General features: G+C 40.5%; 1 protein-coding gene across 1 annotated transcript; it reads right to left on the bottom strand.

Annotated features, from left to right (window-relative positions):
• Positions 1 to 2,458: 2,458 nt before the first annotated feature.
• On the bottom strand, positions 2,459 to 8,063 carry LOC116269443 (cell division cycle and apoptosis regulator protein 1-like). Its single transcript, XM_031652237.1, has 6 exons — positions 7,958 to 8,063; positions 7,491 to 7,637; positions 5,827 to 5,947; positions 5,536 to 5,721; positions 3,966 to 4,171; positions 2,459 to 2,813 (listed from the first exon to the last, which is right to left on the bottom strand). Exons 1-6 carry the CDS (start codon positions 8,021 to 8,023, stop codon positions 2,754 to 2,756), a joined length of 786 nt encoding a protein of 261 aa, XP_031508097.1. The 5' UTR covers positions 8,024 to 8,063; the 3' UTR covers positions 2,459 to 2,753.
• Between the last annotated feature and the right edge of the window lie 6,023 nt (positions 8,064 to 14,086).

Below are 14,086 nucleotides of genomic sequence, written 5' to 3'. Positions count from 1 at the left end.
AAGGTATTATTTTATAAGAAATTTACCCCTAAGTAACAATATGATTGAAAGGTTCAGTCTTTGTCATCCCAATTTTATTCTGATTTAAATTTATCTGGAGGAAAAAAGCCTCACAAATGTACTTAATATAATGTTTCTTATTAACACTATACTATTTTCAAGGAACTCTATCATTACTGTCTTTTACTATCATTACTGTCTTTTAGTTAAAAATTTATCTTCAAGATTGTCCCTTGAAAAAAAAAAACCAAAAAACAGAAAACACTTTGCGGGCCAGGCACCGTGGCTCATGCTTGTAATCCCAATATTTTGGGAGGCCATGGTGGACCACTTGAGGCTAGGAGTTCAAGACCAGTCTGGCCAACATGGCAAAACTCCATCTCTACTAAAAATACAAAAAACTTAGCTGGGTATGGAGGTGCATGCCTGTAATCCCAGCTACTCAGGAGGCCGAGCACCAGAATTGTTTGAAGTTGGGAGGTAAAGGTTGCAGTGAGCCTAGATGGCACCACTGCATTCCAGCCTGGGGAACAGAGAGAGACTCTATCTCAAAAAAAAAGAAAGAAGGAAAAAAACCATTTTCAACAATTGTTTCATCTCACCTTAAAGATGAAGGAAATATTTATATCATAATTATATAATAATTATAGATCAATCTCTAATCTGGTTTTGGAGAAGGTCAACAAGCCATATGACCACAAACAGTAACTTAAGACAAAAATTGGTCTAAAAGAATTTGAGGTATTGTAATCCATTTTTTAGTAACTGCCATGTGAATTCCATTTAACCTAAGTCACATATAAATGGCACTTTACATTTTTATATTCATCTATTTAGAACACCTAGCCATTATTCTAACAAAATAAAATAAAACAAAATGAAATAAAATAAACTATAGGCCAGGTGCAGTGGCTTACGCCTGTAATCCCAGCACTTTAGGAGACCAAGGTGGGTGGAACACCTGAGGTCAGGAGTTCGAGACCAGCCTGGCCAATGTGGTGAAACCTCATCCCTACTAAAAATACAAAATTAGCTGGACATGGTGGCAGACGTCTGTAATCCCAACTACTTGGGAGGCTAAGGCAGGGGAATCGCTTGAACTCAGGAGGCAGAGGTTGCAGTGAGCCGAGAACAAGCCACTGCATTCCAGCCTGGGAGACAAAGCGAGACTCCATCTCAAAACAAAACAAAACAAAACTCTAACCATATATTTTATATGACAGTGAAACATTCCAGTAGAAGTTATTTAAATACAAAAATCCTAATAATCTCTTACGGATTCCATTAAGTTTTCACTAGTAAAACTTGGAAGACAAAATGTCATTTAACCTTACATTCCTTTAGGGCAGGGTTTCTAAAACTGGACACTATTGACATTTTTGGCTGGATAATTCCTTGTTATGGAGAGCTGTCCTCTGCAACAAAGGATTTTTAGTGGTATCTTTGGCCTCTACCAACTAGATGCCAGTAGCACCCACCCACTTGTGACACCAAAAAAACCTCATTAGACACTGCCAAATGTCCTCTAAGGGATAAATTCACCCTCTGTTGAGAACCACTCATATTTCCTACTGTTTTTATTCTACAGTGAAGTCACCTCATGTATCCACTAAAATTCTGAAGGAAGTACACAGGTTAATTAAAAAAAATATCTTTAATTAAAGACTTAACTTAAGGCATCATACTGACATCTACGGGCTTGGTACTAAACTGTACATTTGACATACACTGCATTTTTTTTTTTAAACTCTGAAAATTAAAAGCAATATAGATGCTATTCTGGGAAAGTAGAAAAATTAATTGAAAGCAGTAACACTGACATCAGGACAACTAATATTACGTAAAGTATAACGCATACAAGAACAATACTAGTTCTCTATTGCTTCTTTCTTTCTGATGCACTGTCTTTTGGATAAACTGAATTTTTTTTTTTTTTTTGAGATGGAGTTTCATTCTTGTTGCCCAGGCTGGAGTGCAGTTGCAGGACCTCGGGTGACTGCAACCTCCGCCTCCTTGGTTCAAGTGATTCTCCTGCCTCAGCCTCCCAAGTAGCTGGGATTATAGGCACCCACCACCATGCCCAGCTAATTTTTATATTTTTAGTAGAGACGAGGCTTCACCATGTTGGTCAGGCTGGTCTCGAACTCCTAACCTCAGGTGATCCACCCGCCTCGGCCTCCCAAAATGTTGGGATTACAGTCATGTAATCCCACCATAGGCCACCGTGCCCGGCCTAAACTGAATTTTTAATGAATGCTTACTGATCAAGAGGGGATTTTTTGGTGATGAGTTAAAAAAAATCTGTTTCAAAAAACGTGCAAAAATTAAGCATCATGCTATTTTATGATTTTGACTGAAATTTTAACATATGAACTAAAAATTTTAAAACCTAATAATTCTATAAATAAAATTAAAAATTTCTAGGCATTTTTATAAAAGAAATTTGGTAATTAAATACTACAGTCAATTAAACTGATGAACTTTATTGGAGTTAAAACTATAACAAAGTTCATCCTAAAACACTTTGCAATGCAAAATTATTTCACTCGAGGAGTGTTTAATAATTTGAAGGCTAGGAATTACAAGCAATTTTCAAAAGCAGAAACTCACATTCATAAAACTTTATACATCATTTGAACTAAAAGACATGTATACTAATAAAATCAAACATGCATCACCTTCAAACATTCTTATATCATGATTTTTATATATTACATTATTTAACACCATTCCTCATCACTACATGGATTTTATCATACACTTGCACCATTCTCCTTGGATTTTTGATCTTTGTCTTCATTCTTTACATTATCCTGTAAGACAACAGAGAAGGAAAAAGTACATTTTACTAGATTCTCTTAAATGTTACTTTGATATTAGAGTATAATGATATTCAGTTTGGTATACTTTTTTCTAGTGATAAAGAACAATAAATTAATTTTAATATCTTAAAATTAATGGTGACGAAGTATTTACCTCAATTCTGCCCAAGAATAAATGGGGTCTAAAAATGCAGTGAATGGGGCAGGTGTGGTGGCACATGCCTGTAATCTCAGCACTCTGAGAGGCCAAGATAGGAGGGCTGCTTAGCCCAGGAGTTGGAAACCAGCCTGGGCAAGATGGTGAAACCCCATCTCTACAAAAAATATAAAAATTAGCTGGATGTGCTGGAGCACACCTGTAGTCCCAGCTAATCAGGAGGCTGAGGTGGGAGGATCACGTGAGCCTGGGAGGCAGAGGCTGCAGTGAGCCAAGACAGCACCACTAACAATCCAGCCTGGGCAAAAGTGCAAGACTCTGTCTCAAAAAAACAAAACAAACAAAACAAAAAACCAAACAACAACAACAACAAGAAAAAAACCACAGAGAAGTGAAGTGAATGGTTTAGTTCAAAATTATACTCTGGATTAAAAAGAAATATAAATGAAATTTGCTTCAAGAAGTCTGTACTCTTAAATCATGCTGACATTCCAACTAAGTTTTAGAAAAACAACATCTTTGGGGAATCACCTTTTTAAAAAAAAAAAAAAAAAGATGGGGTCTCGTTCTGTTGCCCAGGCTAGAGTGCAATGGTGCAAACTAGACTCACTGCAACCTCTGCTTCCCAGGTTCAAGTGATTCTCCTGCCTCAGCCTTCCAGGTAGCTAGGATTATAGGTGCCTGCCACCATGTCTGGCTAATTTTTTTTGTATTTTTAGTAGACATGGGGTTTCACCATGTTGGCGAGGCTGGACTTGAACTCCTGACCTCAGGTGATCCACCTGCCTTGGCCTCCCAAAGTGTTGGGATTATAGGTGTGAGCCACTGTGCCTGGCCTGGGAATCACTTTTTACTAATCTCAGGAAGGACAGAATGATTATCATTATTTGCTTTTAGAATAATCACTAAGAGCTTAATAACATTAAAATACATTAAAAGCATCATTTTAAAAACTATGAAAATGTTAAAAATACAAAATTTCTCACCTTCTTGAGAACAGTGTGGATTTCATCCATTACCGTAGATAAGTTTCTGATTGTCTTATTCAGTTGGTTTTCAAATTGTAAATTCATGTTTTCTGAAATCTTTAAGTTTTCTTGTAACTGAGTAAGGTCCTTTTTAACTTCTCTGAGTTCACCAGAGAGACTTTTGTTGGAATTCTCCAAATTTAATATGGTTTTTTCATCTTCATCTGTTTAAAAAAATCCAAAAATTAACATTTTACTTTCTAAAACTTCAAATTTAACAGGTTAAAATATTTAAGCTGTGAAAATAAAAAGCTGACTGAATTCCATAAAATGGCAATGTCTGTCAATTTCACTAGTCATAAAGCACACTGTAATATTCATTATTTATTTACTTTTGAGACCGAGTCTCACTGTTGCACCGGCTTGAGCGAAGTGGCACGATCTTGGCTGGGATTACAGGCACGTGCCACCACACCCAGCTAATTTTTGTATTTTTAGAGATGGGGTTTCACCATGTTGGTCAGGCTGGTCTCAAACTCCTGACCTCAGACAATCCGCCCACCTCGGCTTCCCAAAGTGCTGGGATTATAGGCGGGAGCCACAGTGCCTGGCCTGTTTCATTTACATTTTTAACTTGTATTATTTCAAAACCTATGTTCTATTTTTAGATGATTGTATAGATTAGAGAACACAGACTGGTAAAAACTAAGTGGATGCCAGGCGCGGTAGCGCATGCCTGTAATCCCAGCACTTTGGGAGGCTGAGGTGGGCGGATCAGGAGGTCAGGAGATCGAGACCATCCTAGCTAACATGGTGAAACCCTGTCTCTACTAAAAATACAAAAAATTAGCTGGGCGTGGTGGCACGCACTTGTAGTCCCAGCTACTTGGGAGGCTGAAGCAGGAGAATCACTTGAACCCGGGAGGTGGAGGTTGCAGTGAGATAGCCCCGCTGTACTCCAGCCTGGGTTACAGAGAGAGACTCCGTCTCAAAAAAAAAAAAGTGGAACTAGAAGGTGATTAAAAGGATGCAACAGATAACAATGAACCTGAGAATGCACATGAAGACCTAAGATTCACATAAAGCTAAGCAATTTTATAACCTGAACCAGAAATAATGACAAGTAAAGGTCCTTGCAGAGCGCAGTGGTTCACGCCTGTAATCCCAACATTATGGGAGGCCGAGGTGGGTGATCCCTTGAAGTCAGGAGTTTGAGGCCAGGACCAACATGGTGAAACCCCATTTCTACCAAAAATACAAAAAATAGCTGGGCATGGTGGCACATGCCTGTAATCCCAGCTACTTAGGAGGCTGAGGTGGGAGAATCACTTGGACCTGGGAGGCAGTGGTTGCAGTAAGCTGAGATTGTGCCACTGCACTCCAGCCTGGGTGAGAGTGAGACCCTGTCTTAAAAACAAATAAATAATTAAAAAATTTTAAAAAGTTCCTTCTGTACTTCGATGAAAATATGTGGTATGCATATGCAGATGTGTACACAGGTACGTACATGTGTATGTACATACATAAACACATATACATGTCCCAGCAGGGTGCTAAAAGTATGAACATATCCAATGCTGACCCTTACCTGTTTTTTCTTCTAGTAACTGCAGCTTCTGTTCTACCTCAGCTCTTACTTTTTCGCTCTTTTCCAATTTTTGCAAGAGGCTTCCTACATCTACCATTGCACCATTGTACACAATGAGGCCAACATTTTCTTCCACATCCTTTGATTCCTGCTTTACTGTTGGTGTTGGAAGTAATAGTCTGTTTCCTGTAATATAAAATATTATTTCATAATCACATATTTTCATAAGTTATTTTTCTTCTTTAATTACTGGTATATTTATTAAAAAGCAAAATCTTAACATGCACAGACCTAGCATATCTTCCTGCAATGACTCAGACTCTTCATGGTTCTCTTCATCTTTTGAGGTGTCTGTTAATTTCCGGTAAAAGCAAGACTCACGGAGCACTACTTTATTAAGAAGCTTCTTTACCTGTTATGCATGCAAGTAAACAAAATAAAGAGATGAAAAAATATTTCTCGATTCTCTTAGAAAAACTATGTGTTAATTGTCACTTTCTTTTGAGAAAGAGTCTTGCTCTTGTCGCCCAAACTGGAGTGCAGTGGTGTGATCCCGGCTCACTACAACCTCTGCCTCCCAGGTTCAAGTGATTCTCCTAGCTCAGCCTCCAGAGTAGCTGCAATTACAGGCACCCGCCATCATTCCCGGCTAATTTTTGTATTTTTGGAGAGACGGGGTTTCACCATGTTAGCCAGGCTGGTCTTGAACTCCTGACCTCAGGTGATCCACCCGCCTCGGCCTCCCAAAGTGCTGGGATTACAGGTGTGAGCCACTACGCCCAGCTGTAATTTTCACTTATGATGGAAATCCATGGAATTGAGTAAGATCCAAGTTACTTTTGAAAAAATAAAACTTCATTGTTAAAAAGTATAACATTGATAAAAATTTATGCACAGGTATGATTTATTATAGCATAGTTGGTAAATCCAATAAATGAAAACCACCAGCAACGGAGACTAGGTAGGTCAATTATGGTACATCTATATAATGGGTACTGTGCAGCTATAAAAAGAATGAGGCAGGTTTCTATTTTCATGGTAGAATGTATTTACAGAATACTGTGGAATGAAAAAAAAAGAGCCAGTCAAAATGTACAGAATAATTCCATATTTTGTTTATAAAAATGGAACTGAGCTGCTTACAAAAAGATCTAGAATTTTATATATTATAGTCGTAAGGAGTAGAAAAAGAGGGAGAGGGAGAAGGGAAGTGTTTTACAACTGGTTTGTGTTATACTGCTTTATTTATTTATTTTTTTGAGACAGAGCCTTACTCTGTCATCCAGGCTGGCGTGCAGTGGCGCAATCTTGGCTCAGTGCAACTTCCGCCTCCTGGGTTCAAGAGATTCACCTGGGCCGGGCGCGGTGGCTCACGCCTGTAATCCCAGCACTTTGGGAGGCCGAGGCGGGCGGATCACAAGGTCAGGAGATCGAGACCATGGTGAAACCCCGTCTCTACTAAAAATACAAAAAATGAGCCGGGCGCGGTGGCGGGCGCCTGTAGTTCCAGCTACTCGGGAGGCTGAGGCAGGAGAATGGCGTGAACCCAGGAGGCGGAACTTGCAGTGAGCCAGGATCGCGCCACTGCACTCCAGCTTGGGCGACAGAGCGAGACTCCGTCTCAAAAAAAAAAAAAAAAAAAAAGAGATTCACCTGTCTCAGCTTCCCCAGTAGCTGGGATTACAGGCGTGTGCCACCACACTCAGCTAATTTTTGTATTTTTAGTAGATACGGAGCTTCGCCATGGTGGCCAAGCTGGTCTTAAACTCCTGGCCTGAAGTGATCTGCCTGCCTCAGCCTCCCAATCACGCTGGGATTATAGGCGTGAGCCACCACGCTTGGCCTTTATGTTGCTTTAATATATCAAAAAAATCAACGGAGGTTCTATTAACTTTCATTGGAAAAGGTAACTTTTAAAAAATGTTTTCCTTTTAAATATTCACAAGATAGATTACCTGAGCCCGAGAAAGATGTAGTCCAAGAGTATAAAGTATTTCTTCCAAATCCTTTTCAAGAAGGTAACCACAATGACTTTGATCAAAATAAACAAAAGCCATTAACAGATCTCTGTTAACTGTGATCATTTGCGTCTTTTCTTTTTCCTAAGAAAACGGAGAAGTAGAAAACATAGTAGTCAAATTTTTTACACCTGAAAAGTGAGAAACGGGGACTGTGCATAAAATAGCAATAATCTCATAAGATATTTACCTCATCCTAGCTAAAATGAGTTAATCTGGTATATGAATATGAGAGAAAGGAATCAGACATACTAGTTACCTGACATAGCCACAAAAAAAAAACTGACAGAATTTTACTTAGTGGTAATTTAGATGTATAAGGACAAATAAACTTCACAACTGTGTTATGTTGAGATGATGTAAGATATCACCGTATTATAAAGAATACAGTATTCAATAAACACCTTATCTTTAGAGGGCCTCTCCTTGCAGTGTCTGTTGATATCTCTTTTGTCATCTCGTTTGGTCATTTCTTCCTCATCCCTATCTGTAAAATAAATACAACAGTGGCAAAAAAGTCATTAACACACATATTTTCAAGTTGGGCACAGTGGCACATGACTGTTATCCCAGCTACTCAGGAGGGCCAAGTGTTCGAGGGTGTAGTGAGCTATGACTGTACCACTGCACTCCAGCCTGGGTGACAGATCAAGACCTTGTCTTTTAAACAACAACAACAACAACAACAAAAATAAAAATAAAGAGAAAACCTTATGCTAAAACATACATGAACCTTGATAACAGGCTAAGTAAAAGAAGCCAGTCACAAAAAAATCACTTATTATGTGATTCCATTTATATGAAATGTCCAGAATATCTACAGAAACAAAAAGCAGACTAATGGTTGCCTAGGACTGAAGAGGTTCAGGGAAGATGGAGAGTGACTGCTAATGAATAACCTCTGCACTCAGCCTGGGTGAAAAGGGAGACCCTATGTGATACTGTTTGATAGCATTTGAAACATAGAATGACCTCTATTAAAATTAAAGTCAATCACTGGGCACAGTGGGTCATGCCTGTAATCCCAACACTCTGGGAGCCCGAGGCAGGTAGATGACTTAAGGTCAGGAGTTTGAGACCAGCCTGGCCAACACGGTGAAACCCCGTCTCTAAAAACACAAAAATCAGTTGGGTATGGTGGCGTGTGCCTGTAGTCCCAGCTACTCAGGAGGCTGAGGCTGGAGAACTGTGTAAACCTGGAAGGCAGAGGTTGCAGTGAGCCGAGATTGCGCCACTGCACTCCAGCCTGAGCAACAGGGCAAGACTCCATCTCATAAACATATAAATAGAACCAATCCCCTCCAATACTGCCACTGCTTAAGTTTACGTAATATTATAAATCCTTTGTTATTTCAACAATGTTAACAGCATCTTCACAGAAGTAGACTGCATCTCAAAAAGACATTGTCTTTGCTCATCCATAAGAAGCAATCATCTATTTAGTTTATCCTGGTATTGCAGCAGTTCCATCCCATCTTCAGGCTGCATTTCTAATTTGAGTTCTCTTGCTCTATCCCACCTGCAGTTATTCCCTCTACTGAATTACTGAACCCTTCAAAGTCATCCATGAGAATTTTTAGTAGAGTTGGGGTTTCAGTATGTTGGCCAGGCTGGTCTCAAACTCCTGGTCTCAAGTAATCCATCCGCCTTGGCCTCCTAAAGTGCTGGGATTACAGGTGTGAGCCACTGCATCAGGCCAATAATTGAAATCAATTTCATACAACCTACTGTTTTTTTGTTTTGAGACGGAGTTTCACTTCTGTCGTCCAGGCTGGAATGCAATGGCATGATCTTGGCTCAATGCAACCTCCGCCTCCCAGGTTCAAGTGATTCTCCTGCCTCAGTCTCCCGAGTAGCTGGGATTACAGATGTCTGCCAGCACACCTGGCTAATTTTTGTATTTTTTAGTAGAGACGGGGTTTCACTATGTTGGTTAGGCTAGTCTCAAATTCCTGACCTCAGGTGATCCACCCACGTTGGCCTCCCAAAGCTCTGGGATTACAGGTGTGAGCCACTGCTCCCGGCCCAAACTACTGTTAATGTTGATATTTTTACCTTCTCCCATGAACCACGAATGTTTCTAATGTCATCTAGAATGGTCAATCCTTTCCAGATTTTCAACTTACTCTCCCCAAACCCATCAGAGGAAATAATATATACTATGGTAGCAAGAGCCTTAGGAAATGCATTTTTTGGCCGGGTGTGGTGGCTCACACCTGTAATCCTAACACTTTGTGGGGCTGAGGCAGGAGTATCGCTTGATCCCAGGAGTTTAGCACCAGCCCGGGCAACAAAGACAGACCCTGTCTCTAAAAAGCAAAAAAAGTAAATTTAAAAAGGAAATGTATTTCATAAAAAGAAAGACTTGAAAGTTGAGGGCGGGCACAGTGGCTCACACCTGTAATGCCAGCACTTTGGGAGGCCACGGTGGGCGGGGATCACTTTAGGTCAGGAGTTTGAGACCAGCCTGCGAACATGGTGAAATCCTGCCTGTATTAAAAATACAGCAATCAGGCCGGGCATGGTGGCTCACGCCTGTAATCTCAGCATTTTGGGAGGCCAAGGCAGGCGGATCATGAGGTCAGGAGATCGAGACCATCCTGGCTAACACAGTGAAACCCTGTCTCTACTAAAAATACAAAAAACTACTCGGGAGGCTGAGGCAGGAGAATGGCGTGAACCCGGGAGGCAATGCTTGCAGTGAGCGGAGATCGCGCAACTGCACTCCAGCCTGGGCAACAGAGCAAGACTCCGTCTCAAAAAAAAAAAAAAAAACAACAGAAATCAGCTGGGCATGGTGGCTCATGCCTGTAATCCCAGCTACTTGGGAGGATGAAGTGGGAGATAACTTGAGTCCAGGAGGTCCAAGGCTGGACTGAGCCATGATCATGCCACTGCATTCCAGCCTGCATGACAGAGTGAGACCCTGTCTCAAAAAAAAAAAAAAAAGAGTAGTGAAATTACCTCTTTGATCCAAGGGCTGCAGAATAGATGATGCAGCCATGAAACATTAATCTCCTTGTACATCTCCATCAGAGCTCTGGGTGACTAGGTGTGGTGTCAGTGAGAAATAATATTTTGAAAAGAATCTTTTTTTCTTAGCAGATCTCAAGAGTGGGCTTAAAATATTTAGTAAAAACGTTGGTTACATGATAAAGGAGTAAAAAAAATTCAGTAAGCATTGCTGTAAAGAGTTGTCATTCTGACATTGTTGTTCTGTTTCTAGGGCACAGGTATGGTAGGTTCAGCATAATTTTTAAGGGGTTTATGATTTTTGGAATGGTAAATGAGTACCGGCTTCAGCTTAAAGTCACAAGCTGCATTAGCCCTAACAAGAGAGCCAACTTGTCCTTTGAAGCTGGGTACTGACAGCTCTTCTCTAGCTGTGAAAGTCTTAAGATGGCATCTTCAGCCAATGGAAGAAGGCTGTTTTGTCTCCATTGAAAATTTATTTAGCATAGCCATTTTCATCAATTATCTTAGCTTCTACATAAGCACTTGCTGTTTCAATGTGCCTTTTTTTTTTTACCCCCCACAAGAGGCAGGGTCTTGCTCTGTTAACCAGGCTTGACTGCAGTGGTGTATACATAGCTCGCTGCAGCCTTAAATGCCTGGGCTCAAGCAATCCTCCCACCTCAGCAACTACGTCGTATTTTTACCTTATGGTTGCTTTCCTTAAACCTCATGAATCCACCACTGGTAGCCTCAAACTTTTTTCTACAGCTTCTTCATCTTTCACAGAATTGAAGAGAGTTAGGGCCTTGTTCAGAATTAGGCTTTGCCTTAAGGGAATGTTGTGGCTGGTGTGACCTTCTATTCTGACCCCTAAAACTGTCTCCCTACAGCAATAAAGCTGTTTCATTTTCTTACCATTTGGATGTTCACTGGAGTAATACTTTTAATTTCCTTCAATAACCTTTCCTTTGCACTCGCAACATGGCTAACTGATGCAAAAAACTTAGCTTTTGGCCTATCTCAACTTTCAACATGCCTTCTTCACTCACCTTAATGATTTTGAAGTTTCACTTGAACACTAGAAGGCGATTTTGGTTTTTTTCTTTGTTATTATGATTATTATTTTTGAGACAGAGTCTTGCCCTGTTGCCCAGGCTGGAGTACAGTGGCACAATCATGACTCACTGCAACCTCGACCTCTTGGGCTCAACAGATCCTCCTACCTCAGCCTCTGAAAGTATCTGGGACCACAGATGCATGTAACCACACTCAGCTGATTTTATTTATTTTTATAGAGATGGAGTATCACTATGTTGCAGATGCTGGTCTTTAACTCCTAGCCTCAAGTGATCCTACCTCTTTATCCTCCCAAAGTGCTGGTATTACAGGCATGAGCCACTGAGCCCAGCCCAATTATTAATTGGCCTAATTTCTCTTTTTGTTTGGAGATGGAGTCTTGCTCTGTCGCCCAGGCTGGAGTGCAGTGGCATTGATCTCAGCTCACTGCAACCTGCCTCCTGGGTTCAAGTGATTCTCCTGCCTCAGCCTCCCAAGTAGCTGGGATTACAGGTGCCCACCACCATGCCCAGCTAATTTTTATATTTTTAGTAGAGACGGGGTTTTACCATGTTTGGCCATGATGGTCTCGAACTTCTGATCTCAGGTGATCTGCCCACCTCGGCCTCACAAAGTGCTGGGATTACAGGTGTGAGCCACTGCACCCGTAATTGGTCTAATTTCTTTTCTTTTCTTTTTTGAGACAGAGTCTCACTCTGTCACCCAGGCTGGAGTGCAGTGGCATGATCTCAGGTCATTGCAACCTCCGCCTCTCTAAGTTCAAACAATTCTCATGCCCTCAGCCTCCCGAGTAGCTGGTATTACAAGCGTGCACCACCACACCTGGCTATTTTGTGTATTTTTACTAGAGACAGGGTTTCGCCATGTTGGCCAGGCTGGTTTCAAACTCCTGACCTCAAATGATCCACTCGCCTCAGCCTCCCAAAGTGCTGAGATTACAGGCGTGAGCCACCATGCCTGGCACAACTGGCCTAATTTCAATATTTTCTCTCAGGGAATAGGGAGGCCCAATAAGAGGGACAGAGATAGGGGAAGGGCAGGTTGGTAGAGTGATTAGAACACAAACAATATTCATAATTAAGCTCATCATCTTCTATGGGCACAATTCAAGGTGCACCAAAACATGTATAACAGTATTATCAAAGATCACTGATCACAGATCACCAAAACTGACATAGTAATAATGAAAAAGTTGGAAATACTGTAAGAATTACCAAAATGTAACAAAGTCAAAGTGGCACATGCTGTTGGAAAAGTGGTGCTGATAGTCTTGCTTGGCATAAGGCACTATCTGTGCAGCACAATAAAGTGCAGTATAAAAAAAACCAAAGCATGCCTATACTTTAAAGTGTCTAATTGTATGGCATGTGAATTACATTTCAATAAAGGTGTAATTTTTTACTTAATAAAAAATTAAGCAAATGTTCTAATGGCTGCGTGTGGTAGGTCATACCTGTAATCCCATCACTTTGGGAGGGAAGCAGGAGGATGGCTTAAGGCCAGGAGTTTGAGATCAGCCTGGGTAACACAGTGAAACGATATCTCTACAAAAAATTTAAAAATTAGCCAGGTGTGGTGGTGCACACCTGTAGTCCTACCTACTCAGGGAACTAAGGTGGGAGAACTGCACAAGCCAGGAGTTCAACGCAGCAGTGAGCCAAGAGCGTGCTACTGCCCAGCCTAGGCAACAGAGTAAGACTGTCTCAAAAAAGAAAGAATGAAAGGGAACTTCTCCTTGGAACCTAGTCATTTACTTATTTTTGATGATTGAAAAATCTACTCACAATATAACCCACATTATTTGAGTATTTATCTTGAGAGCTATCACTTTCAAAACTGTCTCATCCAAAACTTATATTTTTGAAATAACTTTTGAAACATTCAAGCAGTATTTGTTCATCACAGAAAATAAATCAATCCCACCACATAAAATGAAATTAGTGATCGTGTCCTATTTTTTCCCCATATATACACACTTATCAACATTAAATTTATTTATAGGAACATACTATCTACAAAACCCCTTTAAAAATCTTTTTCCATGGCACTACACTTCTCCAAGTTTTCTTCAATGGGTGCAGAGAATTTTAACTGCATGACAATATCACCAAAGTGCAGTTTAAATAATTGTCTATTCCTATTTAGATTCAGTCCACATTTTTGTTTTATAATAAATTATGGAATGATCACTTATGTTGAGTTTTAAAGGATATGGCTAATTCACATTTCCAAATTTCTGTTCAGAAAAGGTATAACAATGTACAGCCCCAAAGAAGAGTGATGAAAGTGTAACTCCTTTTACCCTTGTTAAACTGTGTTACCTTTCATTTAAAACTTTAATTTTCATTAACTTGATAAGCAAAAGATAGGCCGGGCCGGGCGCGGTGGCTCAAGCCTGTAATTCCAGCACTCTGGGAGGCCGAGACGGGCGGATCACGAGGTCAGGAGATCGAGACCATCCTGGCTAACACGGTGAAACCCCGTCTCTACTAAAAAATACC

Source organism: Papio anubis, chromosome 11 (assembly GCF_008728515.1).
Source record: "Papio anubis isolate 15944 chromosome 11, Panubis1.0, whole genome shotgun sequence".
NCBI classification, from domain to species: domain Eukaryota; kingdom Metazoa; phylum Chordata; class Mammalia; order Primates; family Cercopithecidae; genus Papio; species Papio anubis.
Note: the sequence above shows the minus strand (reverse complement) of the source record. Positions and strands in the feature narration are given on the sequence as shown.